Here is a 19,596-nt window from a genome sequence, read left to right as displayed (position 1 = left end):
GAATTTAAACTGGAGCCAGGCTATGCAAAGCCATTAGAGGCCAATTATATTCTAAGAGCAATTCAGAATATTTTCCAGTACTACAAAAACTGAGTCCCATTAATTAACCCAGTGAGAATTTTAGTATAGGACTTTACTGCTGAATAATAGATTTGATATTCTTGACTTAAAATGTATTTTTTTTTTTCTTTTCCATTCTAGGTCTTTACTGAAGCAGCCATTCGTTGATCCCAAAAGACTAAGCATATTTGGAAAGGTAAATGGCAAGAATATTAAATGAATGAATATATCTATATATAAATTTATATAGACATGTTTAAGAATAAACATATTTATTTTACAGCCTGTGCTTCTATAATTCTGAATTTATTAATCACATAACAGTGGGTATATAGTATCTATGGATATAATAATATATGGGTAGATAATCATCTACTACCGTCCATTTTGTATGTGTATGTACATGTATGTGTGTGAAAACTTTTTTCATTTATTCAAAAGTATTTTACATATTTCCTACTTATCATGATTTTAAAAATATAAAAACAACCCTTGTTTGTCTCTGTGTGTTTGTGTGATTCATTATTCAGTCACCTGCTTCATTTTAGGTAGTAAAGGAGAACAGAAATAAAAAAGAAAATAAGATATAGTCCACATATTTAAAGAACTTATTTCCAGGTAGGGGGCCATAAAACATTAAAAAAAAAAAACACCTTAAAATATAAAGCATTAGATAGTAATTGTCCAATGATTTACTATAGACAATGAACATTATAAAAATTCATTAACAATCAAAAATCTTTGTACCAAAGATATTTTCAAAAGGTTCTAAGGATTGGACAGCTAGGTTGTGCAGTTGATAGAACATCAACTCTGAAGTCAGAGGCACCTGAGTTCAAATCTGGTTTCAGACATTTAACACTTCCTACCTGTGTGACCCTGGGCAAGTCACTTAATCCCAATTTCCTCAAGAAAAACAAAAAAGGTTCTAAGGAGGACAAAAAACTTGATGTAAATAATACTAGGTGTATAAGCCACATGCAGAAGCATAGAGTTAATATTGCTTTGGGTGTGTTCAATAGAAAACAAATAGATAAATATCAATACAGTAAAGTTTCAATGGAAGGAAATGATATGGAGATAAGATAAATATCATATATGGATAGACAATATAAAATCTTTAATTACACAATGAATTTGGAATGATAAGCCATTTAATCTATTTGAATGGAGTAATATGAAAAGTATCATAGGAGAATCAGACATAAATGTGAAATTAACTATATCTGGAATAAAAATAGAAAGTTGTATTATATTTATTATTTATTTATGAAATAATTATTTGTATACAACCAGCTCATTTAATTGACAGATCAAAACTAAGAAAGAAAGTGTGCAATACAGGGAAAAATGCTTTTAAAATCAAAGAAACAGGGTTTAAACTTGGTTTTCCCATTTATTTTTCTATATATCTTCAGGGAAGTTACTTACCCTCTCTAGGCTTATTTTTCCTCTGTAAAATGAGGAGTTGCTTCTTTAGTGCTCTAAATCTAAGATTCTACAATGCATTAAAATCAAATTAGAATAAAGGGTATAGATATACTTTTTTTTTTTTTTTTTGCTGAGGCAATTGGGATTAAGTGACTTGCCCAGGGTCACACAGCTAGGAAGTGTTAAAAATATACTTTTTAAAAATAGCATTGTAAATGGTTTTAATCACTACTCCATCATTTTAAATATGCTATCAATTAAACAAGGGAAAATCAATTAAAGTTAAAACAATGACTGCAACAATTTACCATATTTAGAGAAATGCAAATGACAAAAACTAGTCATCACAACAGAAAGGCCTAAAGAGCTCAGAAATGGTTTCAACAGCAAACAGATTTCTAGATAAACAAACAGCAACACAAAAATGACAACCAAGGTCAGTACTAGTTTCTAGTACAAATTCAGTCCAAAACATTCCAGAAGGCTATGTTATTGTTGTTCAGTCATCCGGTTATGTGTGAACCAATGAACCTAGTTATACCAGGTCTTTTCAATATGAAGGGATAATTTTTCAGGATAAAATCTTTTAGCATTTTCATATTTTGAATGGGTTTTTCTTGGCAAAAACACTGAAATGGTTTACTATTTTCTTCTCTAGTGGATCACCTTTTGTTAGCATATTCCACTATGAGCTGTCCATATTGAATAACCATACTTTAACTCTTCAGTGGAGTTGTGAGTATGTCAGAATGGGCAAGAGAAGAATTTTCTTACCTATTCACATCTAATTTATGACCAAAATCATCATATAGTAAAAAAGTTGTAGAAGAGAAAATTAGTTTTTTTTTTTTTTGGGGGGATAGTAATACTGAAATCATTTATAGGTGGAAAAGGTAGTGGGACAGTGAGCCCAACATAAAACAAATCACCTAATAAGTTTTTAGTCATCTATTCTCATTAACAATGATCATGAAGCTAAGTACTATCTTTGTAACCATTTCATTATGTGCAGAAATAATAGTGGCAATAAGAAGAATTAGTAACAAAAATTGTTTGACTATGAGGAAGAATAAATTTGTTGAAGGTTACGCAATCCTAAATGTACCTATGAATTTATTCTTAATTTTTTTTTAAAGAGGATGATTCAGGGGTAGCTAAATGGTGCAGTGGCTATAGTACCATCCCTGAAGTCAGGAAGATGTTGAGTTTAAATGTAGCCTTGGACACTTAACACTTCCTATGTTTAGATCATCTAAGATTCCTTGAGAGAAGCCATAAAAGAGATAATTTTATTCAATAATTTTCTTATTATTGCTATCAAGAAAAGTATGAAACAATATCGCTTGATATAATTTAATAAGAAGAGTTATTAGTTATTAGTGAGCCTGAGCAAGTCACTTAACTCCAGTTGACTCAGCAAAAAATAAAAAGAGGATTATTCAAAATTTAATAGAAAATACACAATTTATTTGTTACAAAAAAAAAGGAAAATAAAAAATAATAGGAGTTGTTTCGCTGATTTGCTTGGATACAATTGGACAGGATTGTTTTTAAAAAATTCAAGTATGAAAGATAGGGATAATATGTATATATATATTATCTATAATTATACCCATATATTAAATATATATAATTTTAAATACTGATGGTAGTAACATATTTAGTGGATTAAAAGAAGGAAATAATTCATTAAGAGAAACATTTATAACAAATTACATGTATAAGAACTTTAAAGTTTATAAAATCCTTTCTATGAGATATAAAGGATGAGTATTGTTAACCACATTTTAAAGACAAGGAAATAAAGAATATGAGACATTAAGAATCTTGGATCAAAGAGTTTAAGAATCTGTGACTTAGTTTCTGTTTCATTATTCTCACCTAGGTCTCCTGACTCAAAATCCTATATTGTTACTCCTTCACTATATTATTTTAAAGAATGAGAATGAGTGTCAGAAAGGTTAGTAGAGGAAATGAGCAAGTAATTTCAGAAAGTACAGAACAGTCAAGGATACTCAAGTCAGAAAAGGAAGCACTGAATTTATCCATTATCTATTTGCTAGTCATAAGAGGGCAAGAAAGAAAAGTAAAAGGTGCCCTTTTATTTTTTTTTTTTCTTCTTGATTAGTTTACCATGTAAAGCACATAATAATTAAGATATATCTATTTTATTTAATTGAAGCTAATTAGAGAAAGAAGTAGTATAAGTATCCCATCTGGTTAGAAGTTTCTGAGTAGTACTTTGATCAGAGTTGAAATATCATTTTAAGAGAACAAGTATTTTTTGGTCACCTGTTGTGTAGACCTCAGTTTGGGAGACATGATATACAAGGACAAAAATGAAAACTTCTTTACCCTCAAGGCATTCACATTCTATTGGTAGAATATATTATTTACCTAAATGAATACTAAATAAAAATGGAGAAGTGGGGTGAGTGGTGGACAATTATTAAAGCTGATAAAATCAAGAAAAACATCTTGCAAAAAAGTGGCAGTTAAAATCATCTTTGAGGAACTTCAGAATTGCAAAGAACATTTCTTTAAATCACTGTAAGAATCATATATTGAATACATCCTTTATTCTTAGCAATCTTACAAATAATATGACATTTTACTAATAGTAAATTTATCAGTGGATAATTTTGGTAGTTATGAGCTCCTTGCAAGAAGGGAATGTTTTAATTGTTTTGTTTCTTCTTTTATTATTTTTCCTTGTATTTATAATCCTTACTTAGTATAGTATCTCACATTTCAAAATCCTTAATAAATATTTGCTGACTCAACTCTATTCACCAGGTGCTCCTGAGAAAGATTCAAATAGCTGCTACAAAACCTAACATATGGTTGAATAAATAAATAACAAGTTACAGTTAAAATTCAGTTATAGATCTTTTTTTGAGATTTTAGAGATTATAAAATGTTTTTTCCTCTAAACAGTGCTATCAAGTATGTATACAAATAGCAATTTCCTCATTTTAAAGATGAGGAAATTGAATCTAATGAAGGTGGAATGACTTAACATGTACAATATGTTTAAAAGGACTTAATCCCAATATACTTGGAATATTCATACTTCTCTCCATTAAAGACACTGTGTTGGATTGAGTGAGCAGAGAATAAATTGATATCCCCAGTCTTGTTTATACCAATGTGATATAAAAGGGAACAATTCCTTTCAAACTTTTGTAGATTCGATAATTAATTGATAAAACATTTGCAAAGTTTATGATGACAGTAATCGTTTTGTTCATTTATAGTGTGACTTAGCAGGAAAATTGTAGTCTCTAAAAAACCAATTCACAGGGACAGTAAAGGGTCATTGATATGAATATTTTGGACCAGTTATTACAGTTGAACAGTTTCAATTTAAAAAAAAAATCTCTGGCCGGTTGTCTAGTCAATAAACCTATGAAATCTCTCCATCAATTCATTCTTATCAATGAAAAAACAGCAAGACTTCTTCTGCAAAGTCAAATTATTTGACTATATTTGCTTATTTTAATTATCTTATAAAGTTAACTGAGACAATGTATTCACAGTCACACATTACTGACACATGCAAAAGAATACAATATTTAATTTCTAGTGGTTTAAAAAAAAAAAAACATTTGATTCAACTGATTAAAATGAAGCCATGAAATCTCTCTTATAAATAAAGTGTCACTTTCACCTATGTTTAGATCATCTAAGATTCCTTGCGGGAAGCTATAAAAGAGATAATTATATTCAATAATTTTCTTATTATTGTTATCAAGAAAGGTATGAAACAATTTCACTTAATATAATTTAATAAGTGTTATTTTGTTTGGTCCTACTCTGTGAAAGGGTCTACTAAGCAGCTAGTGATAAAGTGATAAAATAAAACAAAACAAACTCCAAACAAAGAAACAACACAAAACAACAACAGTAATACATCCTATCTAAGAACTGACATCCTTCTAAGGAAGATAACACATCTATATAAATAAGTAAATACTTGTTATTTTGAGAATCAAAATAGGATGACATCTTGGGCATGAGGAAAAATGTACTACAAGAGTTAGTCCATAAATCAGACTATGAAAGGAATGATACCTTGAAAAGATGGTGAGCACTGCCACAGAGACTATGTTGTACTGATTCCAAATGCAAAAGGTATTCTGTATGTATAGGGAAAATTTGAGAACATTTCTACTTAAAGACTATATGAACAAAATTGAAATAGTCCTTGTCCTCAAGTGACAAATTCTATGGGACCTAAAATATTTGTAAATGATTAAATGGAAAGTAATGAAAATTAAATTTCAAGAGGAAGAGTATTCAAAAATGATGGTGGAGAAGGGGAGAGGGGGTCAAAAAAGGTATCATGTCAGAGATGGTACCTTAATTTGATTTAGAGAAAACTAATGACTATTTGAGGAGGAAGCAAGGAAGACATCTTTCAATCCACATGCAAACCCATAAATAAGTAGATACGTCCTTTATGGCCTAATATGTTTACTAATACTTTTAAAGTCTATCTGGATAGTATGGTTAATAAAAATTTCTAGGACTTCTAGAAATATTTTACAATATCATGCTGATGATTCATATTGTTCATTATATCACTACTTGCATGTATAACTCATGTTTGTTACACTTCACTGAGCCTGCTCCAGCTGTGGGAAGAGCCATCGCTACTAGCCTGAGTTATACTACTATGTGCTTGTATAATATCTCCAATGCTGACCCTTCAACTCAGAAGAAAGCTCTATAATATGGTTTGGCTCCCCATTTCTTTTTGGTGTTTTCACCTCCCTCCCTCAGAAGTCTGTCTCTGGGACTCCCTTAAATATCCCAGCATGACTACATCACAACACCACACTGGGGCATGCGCAGCTGTAGAACATCACATCACCACATTACCCTAAGTCTCTGCCAACTGGACCGATCACATCATTACATCAAGTTTGTGCTTAGAGAACCACTATCTCACACCTGTAGGTACTTCACTACAAGCACCCTGCTGTCTTAGATTCAAGTACACCCTTTCAGAATTCCAACCCTCTAAAAAAAATACATTTTAAAATGTCATAGAATTGATAGTAAATTTGTCATATTTTCCCACAAGTTGAAACCTACTAACAGAATACATCCTATATGAGATGGATCCATGTTTTTGTTGGTTAGTTTAGAATATATTTTTATTAATGACCTACAGTAGGACTATCAGTGCTTTGCGTATTTCTTGTATGAAGGATTTAATTTGGGGACAATAGGTCAAGGACAAATGACATTCATGATGATAAGATGTAGAAGTTTTAATATGTTAGTTTTAGTTTGTCCATTGTTCTTAAAGAGGACCACTGAGGTATATGAATATTATGGAATATTATTGTTCTGTAAGAAATGACCAACAGGATGATTTCAGAAAGGCCTGGAGAGACTTACACGAAATGATGCTGAGTGAAATGAGCAGGACCAGGAGATCATTATATACTTCAACAACAATACTATATGATGACCAGTTCTGATGGACCTGGCCATCCTCAGCAATGAGATCAACCAAATCATTTCCAATGGAGCAGTAATGAACTGAACCAGCTATGTCCAGAGAAAGAACTCTGGGTGATGACTAAAAACCATTACATTGAATTCCCAATCCCTATATTTATGCCCACCTGCATTTTTGATTTCCTTCACAAGCTAATTGTACAATATTTCAGAGTCTGATTCTTTTTGTACAGCAAAATAACGGTTTGGTCATGTATACTTATTGTGTATGTAATTTATATTTTAATATATTTAACATCTACTGGTCATCCTGCCATCTGGGGGAGGGAGTGGGGGTAAGAGGTGAAAAATTGGAACAAGAGGTTTGGCAATTGTTAATGCTGTAAAGTTACCCATACATTTAACCTGTAAATAAAAGGCTATTAAATAAAAAAAAAAATAGAGGACCACTGAAGGGAATATGAAATAATTAGCCCATCAAAGTATTAGGAACAAAGGTAATGAAATCAGTTGTGTGTGCATTCTTGGTATTTGGGCAATTATCCAAATGGCTACTAAAATTTCATCACAACCAACAGACATAGATTTAAATTTGTATTTTTGAAGTTTGGCACCTTACTCCAATCAGTCTCCTAAATCTAATTCCCAAGAGTTCTTACTTTATATAGCCATGGAATCTAATGATCAATTGAAGAAAATTTTTTTAAAAAGACCACAGGAAAGACATACATTTTAGAGTATTTTTATTTTTAGTCCTGTCTCTATTAATTCATTTAAAAGATTCTTTTCACAAAATAAATAAAAACACTATTTTGCAGTCAAAATATTTGTACTTATTTCAATATAGCTAATATATCATGGCAAAAATTCTATAGTAGCTTTAGTTATTTGTAAATTCTAATGTATGGTATACAATAAAATAATATATATATATATATTTTAAAATCCACTAGTTAAAATGTGACATGCAAAACAATGATTTTTTTTCAAAACTAAAGTAAAACTGCATTTTTTCATAAAAGAAAAAAAGCTTATTGTACCATATAGCTAGGAACAAATTAGGATGAATTTGTTTGACAAAAATTGCTGGGAAAATTGGAAATTAGTATGGCAGAAACTAGGCATTGACCCACACTTAAGACTTTACACCAAGATAAAGTCAAAATGGGTTCATGACCTAGGCATAAATAATAAGATTATAAATAAATTAGAAGAACATAACATAGTTTACCTCTCAGACCTGTGGAAGAGGAAGGAATTTATGACCAAAGAAGAACTAGAGATCATTACTGATCACAAAATAGAAAATTTTGATTATATCAAATTGAAAAGTTTTTGTACAAACAAAACTAATGCAGACAAGATTAGAAGGGAAGCAATAAACTGGGGAAATATTTTTATAGTCAAAGATTCTGATAAAGGCCTCATTTCCAAAATATATAGAGATTTGACTCTAATTTATAAGAAATCAAGCCATTCTTCAGTTGATTATTGGTCAAAGGATATGAACAGACAATTCTCAGATGAAGAAATTGAAACTATTTCTGGCCATATGAAAAGATGCTCCAAGTCATTATTAATCAGAGAAATGAAAATTAAGACAACTCTGAGATACCACTACACACCTGTCAAATTTGCTGACAGGGATGATAATGTGGAATGTTGGATGGGATGTGGGAAAACTGGGACACTGATACATTGTTGGTGGAATTGTGAATACATCTAGCCATTCTGGAGAACGATTTGGAACTATGCTCAAAAAGTTAACTGTGCATATCCTTTGACCCAGCAGTGTTACTATTGGGCTTATATCCCAAAGAGATTTTAAAGCAGGGAAAGGGACCTGTATGTGCAAGAATGTTTGTGGCAGCCCTCTTTGTAGTGGCCAAAAACTGGAAACTGAGTGGATGCCCATCCATTGGAGAATGGCTGAATAAATTGTGGTATATGAATATTACGGAACATTATTGTTCTGTAAGAAATGACCAGCAGAATGATTTCAGAAAGACCTGGAGAGACTTACATAAACTGATGCTGAGTGAAATGAGCAGGACCAGGAGATCATTATATACTTCAACAACAATACTATATAATGATCAATTCTGATAGATGTGGCCCTCTTCAACAATGAGATGAACCAAATCAGTTCCAATAGAGCAGTAATGAATTGAACCAGATACACCCAGCAAAAGAACTCTGGGAGATGACTATGAACCACTATATAGAATTCCCAATCCCTCTATTTTTGTCTGCCTGCATTTTTGATTTCCTTCACAAGCTAATTGTACACTATTTCAAAGTCTGATTCTTTTTGTACAGCAAAATAACTGTATGGACATGTATACATATATTGTATTTAACTTATACTTTAACATATTTAACATGTATTGGTCAATCTGCCATCTGGGGCAAGGGGTGAGGGGAAGGAAGGGAAAAGTTGGAACAAAAGGTTATATCTTACAAATAAAAAGCTATAATAAAAAAATATTAGTTTATTGCACCATGTAGCTAGGAACAAATTAGGATAAATACTGAATTTTCCAAAATTTTTCAGCGAGATTGTATGCTATTGTTCAAAGCCCCAGAGAAGTTCTTTAGCAATGACCTCCAGAGACAGCTTATTTGTTACATGAAGAAGCCTCATCACTTAATCTTCATAGTTCTCTTTTTTTACTCCAGAGTGCCTTATCCAAATTTGTGTGTCATCATAGTCAATGAATGATTGAGATAAGTCTATAAAAACCTTTTTATTTCTTCCCAAAATTAAAACCAATCCCCAAAGCAGAAATTTGTTATCCCTGATGAAATATATAAAAACATACTAAACAAAATAGACTAACTTACCTAATGACTCAAAATCTACCACTACATAGATGCCTTTAATAACTTAGAAAATATAACAGAAATTTCAGAGAATCTTTTTTTTTAATATAATAGAAATAGTGTTTTGTCCTAGTTTGGTGAGCTCTTGTTTAGAAATAAGGAGGATGGAATACATGATTTTTCAATGTCATTCCATTTCTATAATTCTCTGAATTATTTGCAAAGTTACACAAAATTATAAATACAATTAAAATATAAAATCTATTATTTGGTTTTCTAGGGATATGGTGGATATATTGCATCAATGATCTTGAAATCTGATGAAAGATTTTTTAAATGTGGATCTATAGTTGCACCAATTACAGACATGAAATTGTATGGTGAGTATCTTCCACCATGTTAAATCATGGGAAGTAATAAGCTTATTAAAATCCTCATTAAATAAAGCTCAATTGAGTTCCATGATTATGTTTTTCAGATGCTTACCATTTCTCTTATTTGACCAAATTCATTAGAGCATAAAAATGAAAAGTAAACAGAAGTGAAGGCTCCAAGATAAATGAATCTTATTTATTTTCTTAATCTTTTCTCCCATTGCTGTAGCTTCAGCTTTTGCCGAGAGATACCTTGGTTTACCATCTAAGGAAGAAAGTACTTACCAAGTAAGTTATTTGAAAACAGCAAAAAAATGGTGGGTTTTGTATAAAAAATTCAGTCATTTTGGATATAGATATGTATGTATGTATAACTTTGTACTTTTTTTCTTACAGGCATCCAGTGTCCTACACAATATTCACAGCTTAAAAGAAGAAAATTTATTAATAATTCATGGCACAGCTGACAGTAAGTATTGCATTGGCCATTGTTATTTTGTGGTTATAAATTTCACATGAGTAGGTATATCCGTGTAGTCAAGGGTCAAGGTTAAGATAGTGATAAGAATAGGTAAATGAAGAAGGGAAGAAAAAATCATAGAGGGAAGAAAAGAAAGGGAGAGGGAAATGAAAGAAGGGGAGAGGAAGCAAGAAAAGCAGAAAAATAAGATAGACAGACCTGAACTTAAAATAACTTCAGTATTTCAAAATATTTCTTGTCTTGTATCTTAGCATGGAATAAGGGGAAATTCAATTCAAAATATAAATATGAGAACTTGATAATCCTTAAGTCATGCTATTCAAGATTTAGAAGCAGGAGCCATTGGTCCAACCCAGGCTTTGCCACTTATTCCCTTTGAAATAGTATAATAAAATCATTTAATCTCTTTGGGCATTAATTAGGTCATCTGCACAATGTCATTTGTGGTTTTCTCCAACTGGGAATCTCTGAGTCAAATTACTATGTTATAGATGAAGAATATTAAATGCATAGAAGAGAAAGGCTATCCACTTAAGTATTATAGTGGATAAGATCACAATTAAATCTTGACTTTTAGCCCAATATTCTTTTCTTCATTTACTAACTCAAAATTAATTCAATTTTGCCTACAAGAGGCAGACTAGTAAAGTGGAAAGTGGACCACCTTTGGGGGCCTCTGTACCTAGATTCACATTCTGACTTAGTCAATTCACCTCTGGCACATAGTCACAGATAGGAGTCAATTAGCAAAAGCTTGCTGGATTAACTATATAGGATATTAGATAATTATATAATTCCAGTAATAATGATAATCCTTCCAATTTTAAGGATATTTTATATGTTTCAAAGCATGTTAATTGTATTGTACCAAATATTGACCTCTCTGTGAAGTAAATAGGGCGGGTTTTTTAGCCCCATTTTCCAGATGAGTAACCTGGAGTCTAAGGAGGTGAAATTACTTGCTCTGGGATAAATAGCTATTTAATAAAAGACAAAGCAAGGATCTCTGTGCCTAGCCTAGTGCTCTGGAGCACACTGTGTCTAACCTGTCGATTTCCTCCTCAGTGTTTAGGCAGAAGGAGCAACTGGAGATAAAAGGAGGAAAATATGGGAAGAGTCAGGATAGTCTCTACTAAACTTGTGGTCCCTGAATAACAGAAAGTTTACTATGTTTTCTCAACATGGGGAAATCTTTTTTTTTTTTTTTTAATTTAAAATGATAATTCAGGAGGTCATTATCTAAATGAGACTGAGCTCCAGTAATCTTATGTAAGTAATAAGAGACTGGATATGCTTTGTTAATACTGAGACAAACATTTTCTGTTTTAAATATTTTAGTGAGATTTTAAAATGTTGTGAATAATTGTAAATGATAAATGAAATGAAAAATCTAACCAAGTATATCAGGCACCAAGTGCAGAGGCATGACTATAGCAGCTGTTTTCTTTTATAAGTCACAATTCAAAGATCACTCTCCTAGACAATTCATGAAACTCCAAGTATGATACATCTTAGATGTGGTAAATATGCATACATAAAATCAAATTTGGGGAACAGAAGATCTCTAATGATATGGGCTCATGCCAGGAAACTATGTTGTTCCTAATCTATATACACACTCATATTTTTTTTTTTTCTTTTGCAGCAAAAGTCCATTTCCAGCATTCTGCAGAATTAATCAAGCATTTAATAAAAGCTGGAGTGAATTATACTATGCAGGTGAGATAAGACTACAGATAAGTGCAGTACACTAAATGAGATCTCATTAAATTATTTCCCAACTATGATCTTTACCATCTCTAAGCATGTTTGAATGTCTCTTTGATTATTTCTGGACGTTTATAGTTTCTCCTTATTTGATAAGTCATATAAATTTAGAAGAATCATGCAGACCCTCCAAGTCCATTGAAAGTTCAGTTATCCTATATAATAATAGCAAACTTTTATGTAGCATGTACTACATTCCAGACCTCGGGTTAAGTGCTTTATAATTATTATCCAATTTGATCCTTACTTATTATCTCTGGGCTTGAGGCTCCTTACCTTAAGTGAAAAGGTTGGACTGGATCAAGGGTTTTTTGTCATGGATCCCTTTGGCAAACTGTTGAAGCCTATGAACCCCTTCTCAGAATGAGGCTTTTTTTTCCTGAGGCAATTGGGATTGGGTGACTTGCCCGGGGTCACACAGCTAGGAAGCATTGGGTGTCTGGAATCAGATTTGAACTCAGGTCCTCCTGACTTCAGTGCTGGTGCTCAGAATAATGCTTTTAAATAATTTTGAATAATAAATAATCTTCAAAGAAATTTAAAGAAAGAAATGCTATTTTTCAGTTGGAAATAAAAATGGATTTTGTTTTTCAAAAAACAAAAGTTCAGTTATCAGATTGAGATGTATGTCTCCTCCTTTGTGCACAATCAGACATGCATCCCAATGAATGGATTTCTTTTCTATCTGGCAATAGCTTTTATGAAACATAACAATAAAATTCAGGGAGCTGTCTATAGAGGAGACATCCTAGGCTAATGGATCGGGGGCCTTGATACTATCATATTTGAAGGATCAGTGATGTTATAGGAATCTGTATTCTCTCTCTCCTGATATACATTGTAACTATTAGGTTTTATAGAAGTTCTGTAAAAGTTGTTATGGTCAATATGTTTATTACACCAAGGCCAACCTGGTGATTAGCTTCTCTCAGTTAGATTAGAAAATGGGAATAAAGTTAGTTAAATGAGTTCATAACTGAAAATTTTCCAGTTTAGTGCAACTTGCTAAATCTTTTGCTAAAGCTAACCTTTAAGAAGCCAAAGTTGTCATTATGATGTTAAGAGAAAAATTAGAATTTTAATAAAGGCTGAGTGCTTTTCTATGTCTTGGATGTTCTTATTTGAAATTAACTGCTAAACTTAAAATATATTTCACAGTTGATATCAAAATTGTTATTTGTATTTCTTCTGTTTACTTTTCCTATGAACTAACATGTTTTGCATATAAATACTATTATATTCTTCTATAGTTATTTCGTGAATCAGAGACCTGAGTACAAGTCTTTCCAATGTTACCAATTATTTCTACTGCCTGAGATAACTTCTTTAGAACTGTTTCCTCACCTTTAAGTAAGGAAATTTCAAGATAAAGCCTAAGGTCATTTCCAACAATAAATTTATGGTCATATGATCCTTACAGCTCTGGATCTAAGATTCAATGATTTGAATATGTTTCTACTACGTAAAATCTTGGGGGAAAAAGTCCCTGTTTCCCTAGCTTTTACTTAATTAGAATAATGTAGTTTACAAGACAGAATCCTGATACTTCAAACTAACAATCAAATAAAGAATCTTGGCTCTGAAGTCGATGGTCTTAAATGTGAATCCTGCCTATGATATTCATTATCTGTATGGTTTTAGGCAAGTCACTTCTCACTTGAATTTTGGTTTCCACATTTGTAAAATGGGGGAATTGATCTCTGAAGTCCCTTCCAGCTTTAAGCCTATGATCTTATGCATTATTGTTATTTTACTCCTCACTATTACCTATTCCCAAAATCTCTTAAAAAATAATATACAAAGAAATAAACAAACAAAAAAATCAAATTGTTTTGATGCTTCCAGTGTTGATCATTATGGATCCTGAAGATTCATCCTGGTAAAGTTTGCTTTGAGGGAATTTCAATATTTCAAATAATAGCTCACATTTTTAGAAGATATTTAAATTTACACAGTACTTTTCCTCTTACTAACCATATAATGTACATAGTATAATTATCATTATTCCCATTTTACAGATGAAGAAACATGTCCAAAAGAGGGGCAGTTACTTGTTTTAATATTGTGGGATATGGATCCTGAATCCAAATCTTCTGAATCAAAAGCCACTATTTTCTTCATTATGTCATGTTGCCTTTCAAGTGGATATATTTCTACATTAAGAAAGTATGAGGATGGAGGGTGAAAGTAAAGACTTAAGTAACTTAGCCTGTCATCCTCATTTTTCCTTTTCTAGGTCTATCCAGATGAAGGCCATAATATTGTATCTGAGAAGAGCAAATATCACCTTTACAGCACAATCCTCAGATTCTTCAGTGATTGTTTAAAGGAAGAAGTACCAGTGTTACCACAGGAACCTGAAGAAGATGAATAGAAGGAACCTTATTTATACAGAACTGAAGGAGATTTTGAGGTTCAATGAAACTGAAATATGACTGTAATATTACAGATTCTGCAGAGGTTCAAGGGCAGCTAAAGGAGAGGACACTAGAACAGCACACTCAAGAGAAAATGAGCTAACTAATAAACTGGAATTTGAATATAAAAGTCCAAACATACTGTGTTGTCAAGGGGACAAAAATTTTCCCTTTGTGGAAGGTCAGCGTGGGTTACTGTTTCCTGGAAGAAATTAGTTTTACATAAAAGTAGGGGTAGTGCATGTTTTCTTCTGTTACCTCCCTATTTGTTCTGTAAGTAGGAACTCTCATTTTAATTTTGATAGCCACTTTCATCTTTGCATCTAATACACAACTTATCCTAAATATGACAGTCCCTGATGTCCCAAGAGTGAGCTGCAAGCTAATACTTTACTGTAATGTTACAATAAGTGCAATTCCTTCACTGTCTACTATTAAGCATAAGAAAAAATAATTCAGTTAATAAAGGACACAATATTTTATATAGTTTCTGTTTAAAAGAAAGACATTGGGTGGGCTAAGTCATTTTAGGTAGAACACACTCAATTTGAATATTTTTTTCAAATTTCAGTTGTTTGCTAGCAGATCACATATTTCTGCACAATGCACAAGCATACGGATACATATGGATACATGTATGTGCAAATTAAGATCTCATTTTCACTGTAAAATAAGTCTAAAGAGATCAGCTTTTTAATTGAACTATAACAGTGACTCTTTTAAAACTAGAATGATGCATTGTATAACAAGCCAAATATGATACTATATGTATGCATATACATATCTATATTACTCCAGATCAAATTCTAACTCTTGTTTCCATACTAATGTTTGGGTTGTGTTTGGTATTGGTTTCAGTGGCTGTTTTCTAGTTGCGCTTTAATTTTTCACTATACCTTGTCACATGTACATTAGATACATAAATATTAAATTATAGTTTCAGATAACTTCAGTTAACAATGCCATGCTACTTAGTACTATTTTGCTCTCCTAGTAAAGAAAGTTTTGAATATTTGTTTTTTAAACTCTATCATCTCAGTACAAAATCAGTTCTGCTTTTCATTGTGGAAAGCACATGACTGATATACTCTATTTGCCAGTTTTAATTAGTATTTCCATTAAGTCTGTTACTATTTAATTTAAACCATCCTACTAAGACAGACATAAACTATTTTCCATTCTTTGTCCAAGAAGTTCATAACAGGTGATATTGCTATTTCATTTGAATTGCGGCACAATTTCATTTGGCAATGATGCCTTAAAGTAGAAAATAATTGACATATAAAATAAAAATGACTGTATGAAGTCAACTTAAGTCCTGGGGCTATTAACTCTAGTGACTTAAATCAAATATAGCATTAACTTTAGGTAACTTCCAGATGATGACTGAGAGTATTAAAACTGTTGGAGTTCAGACAAAAGAAGGTGGTACAATGTGTTTCTTTTAAACCTTACTCTAGGCTGGATCTGCTTTATATGATAATATCTTGAAAGAAAAGTAAAAAGCCCAATCAATTTCCTATATTTTTTTATTATTTCTTTTCTTTTTCAAGAGGGTACTGGGTATTTGGAACTATCTTGGTTGTATAGAAAACCATGCTGATGATCAACTGATTTGTTCACTTTTCATCTGAATACTTTAGAACTATTATAGACACTGCCCTGGTGCATTCACTTCTGCATTACAGAGTTATATGAAACCTCTGTCTCCAAATGCCCATTTCAGGTTTCCTTCAAGAAACTAAAGAAATGGTGTTTTGTTTTGTTTTTGTTTTTCTTTAAAAAAAAAAAAAAACAAAGTAAGTTGTACTGTTTAAAGAAGAAAGTTTTGCATATTTTATTAAGATGGGAAGTTCTTTTTAGGCTGAATTGAGATTCACCTGAAGCTTTTTAATCAATATTTTAATCTTCAACCACCAGAGTTTTTTATGATGCAAATAATTAAGCTGTCTGAAAGCTGTCGTTTTATTGGAAGTCTATTTGAGTAACATTTAAAAGTATTTACCTTTTACTGTTTAGCATTTCTCTTGTTTTATTATTATCAATGTTTATCTATTTTTCAATTAATTTAATACAGTTTCTAATGTGCAATGACATCTTGTCTGGAAGCCACTTTGACCTCAAACACTCAATACACCTAAAAGAGTGACATGCTGTTAACCAAGGAATAATAAGATACCATTTATGACACTTCTTGACACTGATGAGCTGGACATTGCAGATATGGACAGGATTCACTGACACAGTCATCAATTACTAAATTAAATCTTATAATTGGATTTTCCCCTTATCCAATTATACTGTCACGCCATCGATCTTTCTATATTTATTGATACACCAGCAGAATGTTTCCCTTTATCAAAAAGTTGATCTGGTATTTCTTTAAATCCAATGTAAGATTGATTTATTTCAGATAATAAAGTAGAATTTTTTCTGTTAAGAAAAACTAGAAAACTAGTTCTGAGAGGAAAAAGGCCATTATGAACTGATTGATTCAAAGTTGGATTATTTAATACTTTTTCATAGAAAAAGAAATATGAAACCAGAAAATTATTCTGGGAAAAAAAGATCTTTGTGAATGAATTTCCCCTTCAGTTGGCAATATCTATTCTTCAAAATAGAAAAAAAATCAGAAAGTGACATAATCAACATAGGCTGATTTCAGTTTCTGAAAACAATAGAAAAGAAAGCAATCTTATAAATTATGTAGCCAGGCCAGTGAGTGGATCCACTTTTTAGTTCTATTGTGCCCTATATATTAATAATTCTGGAGAACTTCTGGATCATTACCTACAAAAACAAGACATGACCAAAGATATCCAAAGATTAACCTTTGAAAGAGTATATACATATGGTTTAAAACCACATGTAGGGGAAAAAAAAAAAAAACAGACTCATTTTTGAGTTCTGGTGCCATGTTAATGATTCCTTTCTTATGAAATCTTCTAGCTATGGGCACCTCATGCAGGCTAAAAGAAAAATCACTAATAATTGTGTAGTTTCAACTTTATTTTTGCAACCATTGCTAGGTAAGATCTTGATAAGAGCAGATTTGAATTAAATTTACCCTCTTTGAAAAGTAGTTTTTATTTATTTTTATTTTTTTAATAACTTTTTATTGACAGAACCCATGCCAGAGTAATTTTTTACAACATTATCCCTTGCACTCACTTCTGTTCCGATTTTTCCCATCCCTCCCTCCACCCCTTCCCCCAGATGGCAAGCAGTCCTATGTATGTTAAATAGGTCACAGTATATGTGTGCAGAACCAAACAGTTTTCTTGTTGCTCAGGAAGAATTGGATTCAGAAGGTATAAATAACCTGGGAAGAAAAACAAAATTCAAACAGTTTACATTCATTTCCTAGTGTTCTTTCTTTGGGTGTAGTTTGTTCTGTCCATCCTTGATCAATTGAAACTGAGTTAGATTTCTTTGTCGAAGAAATCCACTTCCATCAGAATACATCCTCATACAGTATCGCTGTTGAGCTATATAATGTTCTCCTGGTTCTGCTCATTTCACTCAGCAGAAAAGTAGTTTTTAAAAACTCTTCTGTCATCTACATGATTCTTTGAAAAAATGCTGACAGTAAATCATATTAAACAACAAGAATAACAAAACAAGCAAGCAAACAAAAGCTTTGGATTCACCCTAAACTATATTCCACAATTTTACAATTATACATATATAGAGTTACACATTTTTACTAATCCCACTGAAGAGCAGAATCAAAAACAATTTCTAATCTTTTGATACCATTGAAAGATAAATGTTGATGTTGCCTCAAGAAGTCCAAAAACACTTTCCTTTATTCCTGTGATTTGAGGTTCTCTCCACTGAGAATTCTGTGGCCATATTTTAAAAGCCATTTTTTGTTTTGTTTCGGTTTTCCTTTGTTTATTTTTTAAAATTATCATGAAGCAAGTAACACTAAAAGTAAAATCCTTGTTTTGAAGCTAAGTAGGAATGAACTATGGAGGAAAAATGCAATTAATCATAATAATCTTTGAAATTAACCCAGCTATGACTGCTCTACCTCTCCTAAAAGACTGACTATAAAGTACAGAAGGGGAAAGAAGTCTCTAGAAATGAGAAAGGAATAGTTTTTGCTTTATAAATATCAAATGTATTTTTGGGAGATGCTAGAAGTACAGAGAATTCTAAAATCACAAAGGTAATAATGTTAGAGGAGAAATTTGAATTTAAGTCTTCCTTACTCCAAATCTAACACTCTTATCTTTACATTATTCAGTGATATATAAGTAAAACTGACAGTTATATAGTGAGACCTCACAACAACCTTTTGAAAAATGTGTTACATTTTTTAGTTTTCTAGTGGGGACACAGAAGTTGAGGGAAATATGACTATTAAAACAACACAGTTAGACCCTGATTAGTATAAATGATAAGTACCCACAAATTTATTACATCATTAAATTTACACTGAAAAATACAATTGGATTGGAACCAGTTATGATATTTTGCATAATTATAGCAGTGAACATTTGAATGCATGTGACTACTTTACTGGATTCCTCATTTCAGCCAATTAGAACTTAGATGTAAGTGATATAAATCAATAGTAGAACTCGTCTTTTCTGACTCTTAGAACTCTTTCTATTAAATAAAACCTGCCTTAATCATTTCAGGATGCCAAATATATGGAGATAAGTATGCTTGAAAGTGGGGATGTGAGGAGGGGAAGAGAAAAGGAAGTGAGAGGTCAGTTAATCTCCAATGTAAGAAAATTCATTCATTCAATCAATAATCA

At 31.7% G+C, this 19,596-nt stretch overlaps 1 protein-coding gene across 1 annotated transcript in view; it reads left to right on the top strand.

Moving 5' to 3' along the window:
* Positions 1-16,921, top strand: part of DPP10 (dipeptidyl peptidase like 10) — an 817,253-nt gene extending 800,332 nt beyond the window's left edge. The window contains exons 21-26 of the mRNA XM_031959980.1: positions 202-256; positions 10,067-10,166; positions 10,390-10,448; positions 10,557-10,629; positions 12,287-12,360; positions 14,645-16,921. Coding sequence (XP_031815840.1) covers positions 202-256; positions 10,067-10,166; positions 10,390-10,448; positions 10,557-10,629; positions 12,287-12,360; positions 14,645-14,782 — 499 coding nt within the window. The 3' untranslated portion in view covers positions 14,783-16,921. The remainder of the gene's footprint in view (positions 1-201; positions 257-10,066; positions 10,167-10,389; positions 10,449-10,556; positions 10,630-12,286; positions 12,361-14,644) is intronic.
* The last annotated feature ends 2,675 nt before the right edge of the window (positions 16,922-19,596 follow it).

Source organism: Sarcophilus harrisii, chromosome 3 (genome assembly GCF_902635505.1).
Source record: "Sarcophilus harrisii chromosome 3, mSarHar1.11, whole genome shotgun sequence".
NCBI classification, from domain to species: Eukaryota; Metazoa; Chordata; class Mammalia; order Dasyuromorphia; family Dasyuridae; genus Sarcophilus; species Sarcophilus harrisii.
This window is presented reverse-complemented; position numbering and strand designations above follow the sequence as displayed.